At 39.6% G+C, this 8894-nt stretch overlaps 1 protein-coding gene across 1 annotated transcript; it reads right to left on the reverse strand.

The window, feature by feature from the left end:
* Positions 1-281: 281 nt before the first annotated feature.
* On the reverse strand, positions 282-8671 carry colec10 (collectin sub-family member 10 (C-type lectin); the record flags this gene model as incomplete). The annotated part of the gene is made up of 7 exons (XM_083898699.1): positions 282-509; positions 1030-1241; positions 1427-1522; positions 1946-1999; positions 3633-3704; positions 6465-6536; positions 8554-8671. The coding sequence occupies 7 exons, from the start codon at positions 8669-8671 to the stop codon at positions 282-284; spliced, it is 852 nt and encodes a 283-aa protein (XP_083754825.1).
* Between the last annotated feature and the right edge of the window lie 223 nt (positions 8672-8894).

Here is an 8894-nt window from a genome sequence, read left to right on the forward strand (position 1 = left end):
TGAACGACATAGTATAGTATGATGTTTTTGTCAAATTTTAGAGCAAAATTGCTTTTTCAAAAAAATTGTCAAATTTTGGACGACATAGTATAGTATGACATTTTTGTCCTGTTTTGGACTACATAGTATAGTATGACATTTTTAAAAAAAAAATTGTTTTGGTCCAAGAACATTGAATTCTTGATTTTACATACTGTATAATGTCCCAATGCACTGACACATTCATAGCAATCACAAATGTTGATTCCATCGCATGTCTAAATAATAATGTTGCGTCCTCTTTATCCTGCTCCTGTTCTTCCTCCTCGCCTCCTGCTCTTCGGGAACTCACAGATGAAAAACATGGTGGCCTCACACTCCACGCGACCCCATGTTCCAGTGCTGAGCAGTTCCATGCAGCTGGAGTTTGTGGCTGAAGATAATGTGGAATTTAGCTCATCGTCTTGGCTCCATGGTGCAAATCCCTGCAACGTGCTGGAGTCTGCATAAACATAGTTGCTTGTTTGGCCCTGATGACAAAAACATGAGGGCTGAATGAAAACAAAAAAAGTGTTTGTCATCTTTTAATCAGGCTTAAGAACGTGTCCCTACAGTCATCCTTCTTAAGAAAAGCAATGCAAAAGCTGGTCAATTAGTTAATGAAATGTAACTGCAGCACTGTTCAGAACACAATGACCTTTCATCATTAGTATCATTATTATTATTCAAACCAATCTCGCATCCATGTGACATACTGTACAATCGTGTATGTTCATGCTGTATTATGACTCACAGCAAAAGCACCGTGGTTTGAATCCCATTTTTTTTTCTTTTTTTCCACAGTATAAAGATATGCAGATTGGTGTTAATAGGAGCCGTGTGTGAATACGGATGTGAATGGTTGTTTGTATATTGGCCCTGAATTAGGCTGGTGACCTGTGCTGGGTGTAACCGTGCTTCTAGTGGCTAGTGTTGTCTCTAAGAATCAAAAACTTAAACCCCACCTTCTGTGGTGAGTGTGTGCAATGTTTTCTGCTTGGGACCACTTACTGTGTCCTTTCGTTGAGCCTGCACTCCAATGTAAACTCTTGTCAGTCCTGCTCGACTGACGTAGTCTGCCATTAGGCGGTTGGTGCCGGCGGTTTTCGGCATGGCCAGGCTGCCTCCTCTCAGCTTGCAGTTCATTGATGCCTCTTTGAACGTCTTGGTTTCCTTCACCAGAAGGTAGTACCTGTCTTCTGTTTCCTTCAACCCCAGGATAACTGTTCAGGGCAGGGTTTACAGTTAAAGGTCATTTGGAGGCAATTTATTTGGATGAAATACATTTTTATTGGTTGTGTATGACAACTCCGGATATAAATTTAGAGAAAATGGTCAGAGATGTGTTAAATTACATTGCAGTACTCTGTAAATAAACTGTAGATTTCAGAATATTAAGTTAACTCACCATTTTTCAAAAACTTAACAGCTTTCCTGAGCTTCCCTGTATTGCTATCCAGCTGTCCGACCACTTTCCTGTACCTGCCACAGTCACATGTGGTGCCTGAAAAAGCAAGAGATAACACAGACTCACGGTTTATCTCATGCTTTTATACCTGAGCAGCTGGTTTAGGGGCTTACAGCACCACATGTCCACTTAGACTGCAGAAGAGAGCAGCGTCTGTAGCTTCCCTCATATCTGAGTTCCCAGTTATTCCACTGTTTAATATTTGGATGTATATGTTTATTTGCTTTCTGTCTCCGACTTGGAGACAAGAACCAGCATTTTGTAATGTTTCCCTGGTGGTGCTTTCTCAGGCCATCATCCTTTTCTACTTGTATGCTCAACACTGACTGCAGGGTATAGAAGGGTGTGTCGATTTAAATGTATTTAGTTCCAAAACAACTACTTGTTTTTTTTTACAGATGTAAATTCTCTGTCTAGAGGGTTAGAAAACAAATGTGTGTTTATTGTCAGCGTACTCGCCTGGTTTTCCTTTTAGACCAGACGGCCCGTCCACACCTGTATCACCTCTGTCACCTACAAAGGAATAGAAAACACCAAAAGTGATAATGATTAAAACACTGGTGATGGTTTTAATCTTTTCTTATTATTTTTAATAGATAACCCAGTACCATAGCTGACTGCCAACAAATCTTAGTGACATAATACTTGTGTTATAACTCTAATTCCGTTGTGCTTTAGTTACAACAAAGTACCACCAGATGGCGGCTGTATCACACACTTTTAAAAATGGCTGCACAAAGGTTCTGATTTACTCAGGTCAAATTGTGACCTCTTGTAACCCATGTTATTAAAAAGGTCAGAGCAGATATGAAAACCCACAGTATTTACTAATTGTAAATTTGTGTGACTAAATGTAATCTAGATTATTCCTATGTTATTTTATTTTATATAAAGTACTCGCGCACAGCTTCAATTTAGAAATAAACCCAACTGGCAGTTGACCTTTCAACAGCACATTTTGGGGAAGTTACACATATGACAATAGCTCTGGTGTTATATGAGGAACAACCAAAACAGTGACAAACAGTACTGGTATAATTTGGCCAGACGGAGTGATATACTGCAATTATAATAAAATTTGAATTTGGGAACTCTGACAAGGACAAACGAGTGAAAAACAAACATTGCTTCGGGTACAACTTCTTATTGTATTGCATGTGCTGCAGCTGTAGCTCCATGGAGTATTACATACAGTATATTTCAGTACTGATATACAATAATATTATTGTTGTTGTTATTTGCACGTGAGGTCATTTAGCAGCATAATATAATAACAATAATAATCAGACACACACTATGCACAGGTCACATACATACACATGCATTTAAGAGCAGCAGATCAAAACATTACCTGCTCATAATAGGCTACCATGGTCATCTTGATACCAAACATCTGTAACTGATGAATACAGAGTAGTTTACGTGGTAAACTGTTTTTATGTGAGCGACACATGACTCGATCGAAATTCTATAAAAAGTGTGAGTTTGCTGAAGCCAGCAGTGCCCTGAAACCTGTTTGTGTGCTTTTTAAGGTGTTTTACAAGCTACAGTCACCCGGAAATTAGGGAAAATCCAAAGTGTGACCTCACTCGTGTGCCCGAGATGGCTGATGCACAGCCATTTTCCTGTAAATGCATCAAACATAATAGAATTGTGAGTAAAGCAAAGGCCTAAAGGGAATGGGACTCAATGGGACTTTTTTTTTTTTTTTTAAATCGTATGATGTAATACCTGAAAACATAAGGGGAGTAATAAGAAATACTACATTCTAAAGAGATTAAAGTAAATTGCTGTTGTGTGCATTTGTCTTTAAAATAATTGATTGAATATTGTGGAAATGTCATCTGTACCATTTTGAATCTGTGGTTATGGAACAGCCGTCCAAAGTGAGGTTCAGGGAACTACTTTTTATATCAGGGAACAACTGAACGTCACAGATGTATATTTACAATGAACCTGATGGTCAAAAGTTCATGCTGGAAACATTCATACACAAAATAAAGTTTGTGCACCTTTTAAACTCAGAAGAGTAATAAGTTGGAACATATAGAACAGAGAGGTAGAGACAGTAATCATATTTACATTAAAACTACCAATGGACATATAATGTTCAGATTTCAATTATGTTGACACTGGTTTATTTTACCTTTGTCACCAATATGACCCATCTTTCCAGTGTGGCCCACCTCTCCTCTGAGTCCTTTCTCTCCTGTTACTCCTGGAAATGAAGGAAGTCAGATGATGAGAACTGGTGGAAGAGGAAAGGAAGTCACAGAGTCATGACTTTATACCTGGAAAAGGTAGTTTACACTCTGTAATTTACGTTTGGTATGCTTACAACTACAATTGTATTACAGCTTTGTTGTCTTTTTTTTTTTTCACATTTCAAACCCAATCAGTATAATTGTGTACTTCCATCTCATCTTTGAGAAATTATCTCTGTGAGCCCCAAGGATTTTTCCATCATTTTTTTGGTTCCTGGTGCTGTGATTGTTATGAGTATTTTGCCAGTAAATAAATTGGAGGGAAAAAATATTGGTTTTTGTGGGCTCTATCTGAAGAACTTTGTTTTCATATTCTGTTTGCCTCGTTAGAGAATGTGCACTGTTGCAGGATATGGTTAAGGCAGATTGCAGGTCCACTTTAGACACAATGCATTCACTCATTCACGATTTATTTATGCTGTTTATTATCTACAGTTACTCTCTGGTAATCAACCGTGTGCCTCGTTTCTGGTGCCATGTTTTTCCCTCTGTAATCTGATTACTGCAATCTGTCTGCTTGCCACAGTTTAGTGTGGTGTTACGAGGGCTGACTGACTGAGTGACTGAGAAACTATTGGGTATTACAGTGAAAGTGTATATGAGAAATACTCAGAGTGTGAGATATTGTGACCATGTCTGTGTTTGTGGGAAAAACCTTAGAGCAGACGGAGGCATCCTGCCAGCACTTGAATGAGTATTTCCTCAGGAAACTATTCAACTGAAAATTGATGGCCTTTGAAATAGTAAGTGACGCACTGAAGAGGCCTATTGCCATTAGAGGGATTAGCCCCACCAACACACACACACACGCACACACACATCCAGCAATTCGCTTCTACTTCCCAATTGCTCATGTTGATTTTCTGCTCTATGATTTGTGAGCAGTGCTGGCAGAGCGTGTGAGTGAGTGAGCTCTTATGGATTGTAGGCATGCAGCCGTTTGGGAATCTTCATTTCATGATAATCTTTATACCATTTTTGTGCAATTTTCTTCATGAATGCCTGAGAAGCATAATCGCAAAGGAACCCTTTTTGGCAACGCTGACATGTGAACAGTGATTATACGTGTTTGTTTTTTGCTATATGGAAGAATTTGATCTCCCGCTCTCAAGTTATTCCTTCTGTGACTATAACAGTTGATAAATGTTGTTTTCACATTGCTTGTTCTTGCCAGTTAAACTGCCTCTCAGTGTCCAGATAACACTTCTTCCTATCACTGCATACACGCTTTATAATGGCCAACCCCACCAACTGGTTTAACGTCTGGATTCTCCAGCTGCTAGAAGACAAATGAGGGGAAGGACACATTTTTTCCTAATTTCCCATGACACACTTTTTGACAACCAAATAGGCAATTTTTTCGAAAGAAGCATATTTTACGTTTCAATGTTTACTAAATGTGGAATTAAAATAATGAACAGACCTTAGATCAGCCATTACACACTGCTGTTTGGAGTTTAGTGGACAGTGAAAACGAAGTGGAGCAACATGAAACACAGGCCTTCAGCCAGACTTTCCATTTGTGTACATATGCCTCACTCGTATAGCTGCCCCAACAGGTTCTTCACAAGAATGAGGAACACTACACCAGACTCTGCCAACCCTAACAGTGAAATTCTAAACCCAACAGCAGCTTTGGATGAAGTGCAATTAACATATATATATATAAAATCAAGCTCAGCTGTTTGTTGATGTTAAGCAGTTTGGAGCAACAAATTGTGTGTGTTTCCCACCAGAGCAATAACGGTCATGTATTCCCTTTTAACGTTCCAAAGTTTAGAAACTGTTTCCTGTAAAAGGGCCTAAATTAAGACGGGGAACACATGCGTCATTTGTTGAGCTGCTGACATCCTGCAGTTACGGAATCATCATAAGAAACTGCGTCCATGCGTACAGTAGGCATATACACACAGAGAAACCCATAATGACTGGGTTTGTCATACTGCTGAAAAATGAATGCAAAGCTAAAAAAATGTTTCATCTGGATTCTCTTTCACACACAGTTTGACAGGAGAAGCGTGTGACCTCTGTTGTTGTGTGTGTTTGTGTGTATGTGAGGGCGTCCTTGTTATTAAATAATAAAAAAAAAAACGTGTGCAGAGAATAAGTGAGAAGAGAGGAACCTGTGTTTGTTCTCCTTTACCACTATTATATATACATATGGTGAAGTGGAACACTGCTGCTCTCCTCAGCATATCTATCTGTCTGTCTGCATGTGCACAGCTAAAGTCAGCACAATCTGGAGCAGGAAAAAGCTCCAGGAGCTGCCAGGGCAAAGCTGTGGGGAAAGTTACAGCACAGAACGTCCCGACTTGATTGTTTGTCCATGTTGCACCAGCAATGCAAAAAAATATTACTGAGCCAAAGGGGATGAAGTCCTATGTGTGCATGTAATGAAGTTTGGATGCTAGGCAATCTGTCCCTCTCCCCCCCCCCCCCCCTTGCTTGTCTTAAGCTCTTGCACGTGTTGGAAATAATGAACGAGTTTTGGGAATTCTGTTTTACATTTACAAGTTTTCAAAATGAAATGCATTTTAAACTGGAGCGAAATTCCAAGCTTTTTTTCAGTGCCATTTAGATAATATTACCTTTTTTCAAAGCAGAAATTAATTGTTCAAGATTGAATAAGCGTTATTGTATGGATAACATCATAAAACCGTGTATTTTAGCCTGCTTTTTCTCCTCTTGAGAACACATGGACGTATACTGGATACCTGGAAGTCCTGGTCGTCCGTTTTTTCCCAGTGTCCCCTGATCTCCCTCTTCTCCAACCTCACCTTGGTCTCCTGGAGAAAGGATTATAAAATGGAGGAAGGTCAATAGGGATATGTTTAAATTCAAAATCATAGACACAATGTGAAAGGGAAAAAACATGCTAGATAATACATTGTGTACTGTACTTGATTTCACAATGTAGTAGGGGGTTAAATGTGGATATTCTCACTACGATGGATGCGAGGCCCCCATTGGGTGATACATTATCACTTATCAAGTGCTGCTATTGCACAGTAGTTTGGAAAGTGAGTGTTTATGTATGAGTTTCAGCACTCCGAATCACTTATAAATATAAACAAAGTTTAACAACCCCTATTCTGGGATACACAGTCTACAATACTTTACTGTAAGCCTCACCAACATCGATTTCAAAAGCGCTGCTGGAAAAAGTGGCTTTGTTGGCACAAGATCCTGAGAGGTTTGTGGGTGTTGATTAGAGCTAGAGTTTTACTGCGATTGGTAATGTTAAGAGCACTTTGGTTTTGAAATAAGGGGCTGTTTAAGACTCGGTTAGAGCACTACTTAGAGAGATTGACCTAAACTACTGGATTTTACACGTGTATCTGCAGTGACATTCTGTAATCTAAGCAAAAAGATCAATTTAACCCTTATTTCAGAGTTTACATATATATAAAATGACAGTAAATGCATTTTACAATGCTGATGTAAATATAATAAAATGATGTTTTGTTTGACATTCTTGGGGTGAAACACAGAGAGCATGTCTGACACCCACTCAGATACGCAGACGTGACAATGCGTACATTCAGAGTCTGACTCTGAGGTCAGTGTCTGGATGAATCTTGTATAAATAATCAGCTCAGTTTAGTGGCAGCTGTCTAAATACACACAGTCACAATGGGACTTTCTTAAAAGTTCAGACAATTCTGTGGGAAAAATGACAAACACATCACTCCCTAAAGTGCAGCCCTTTTTAAAGGTTTCTATCCCGACGATCGACGGGCATTACACTCGCAATTACTTTTTCGGTAATAACCCCTTAGAACCGAGCACTTTCTACATTTGAGAAGTATAAGATGTCCAGTATCAGTCACTGACATTTCTTGTTCTCTTCCTTTCTCCTTGCACTGAACTAAAAACTACATTTTTCAGTAGAGTGAGCAAAGCTGAAAGAACACGAAGCCGAGCTAAACTGCGTATTTTATGAGGTCTGTCTGTCTGAATCAGCAGGGGAACAAGCTACTGGATGTAATAAAACGGTAAACGCACACGGGGAGGCTTTCCCTCCAAAAGCCTCCGGGGCAGCAGACGGCAAGCCAATAAACTACAGGACATTACATGCTTGGTAGCTTCATCATCGAGTATGTAAATCCTGAAGCTTATTAGAGGTGTTTCCTCGCAATTTTCCACTTTTTTTTGTCTAATGCATCATCCATCCATCCCATTATCTACCGCTTTATCCTCCACAGGAGGGTCGCAGGGGGTGCTGTGCCTATCTCAGTTGACATAGGGCGATAGGCGGGGTACACCCTGGACAGTTCACCAGTTCATCGCAGGGCCACAAACAACCATTCACTCTCACTCCCACGCCTACGGTCAATTTAGAGTGACCACTTTGTCGAATGCATAAGTGTATTATAAATCAAACAGAGCAAATGTTTACACTAAGCATTAAGAGAAAGGTTACACTTGTCTTATCTCCAAACAAAAGATTACAGTCACTTTAAAAACAAAGAGCATAATATGTACACTGTACAGGTAGCCCACTGTACTATATCAACTGTAAAGTCAGTATTCACATTTTTTTTTTTTTTTTTTCATTGCCCACATAGTAGTTTACAGTAAACACACAGGTTTGATCAATCAGCTATTCTCTTTAGGACTCTGCATTGACTACCATTCATTTCTACAGCATAACTAAAGCCGTATCCCATAACCAATAACTTTTACCATAACATTACCACAAATAGCATCTTCTTATTTTAACCCGAGCCTCAGAAATTAACACACACACACACACACACACAGAGAGAGAGACACAAGCCCACACACAAAGGGAAGTTTTACCTTTAGCTCCAGGCAGAAGGGAATTGTTGCAGACTTCTGGAGAAGCAGAAACGTAGCTGAACGCAGCCACACACACACAGATCACCAGCAGCCTGGTGTTACATCTTTTCGCCATCATTTCTGACCAGTGACGAAAAATGTCAAACTTAAGATTGTTTTGAGCAGGCACATTGGCTTTTGTGAAGGATCTCATGTGCCGAACATGCAAACCCTGACTGTTTAAACAGTAGGACTATAGAGAGTGAGTGCTGCGCTAATGAGCAAACACACGGCACGTCTACACTCACTCACAGTTGTATATAGAGTGTTATCAGTGTCTTGTCATAGTGTAACACTAAACA

This window comes from Microchirus variegatus (assembly GCF_963457635.1).
Source record: "Microchirus variegatus genome assembly, chromosome: 1".
Classification (NCBI taxonomy): domain Eukaryota; kingdom Metazoa; phylum Chordata; class Actinopteri; order Pleuronectiformes; family Soleidae; genus Microchirus; species Microchirus variegatus.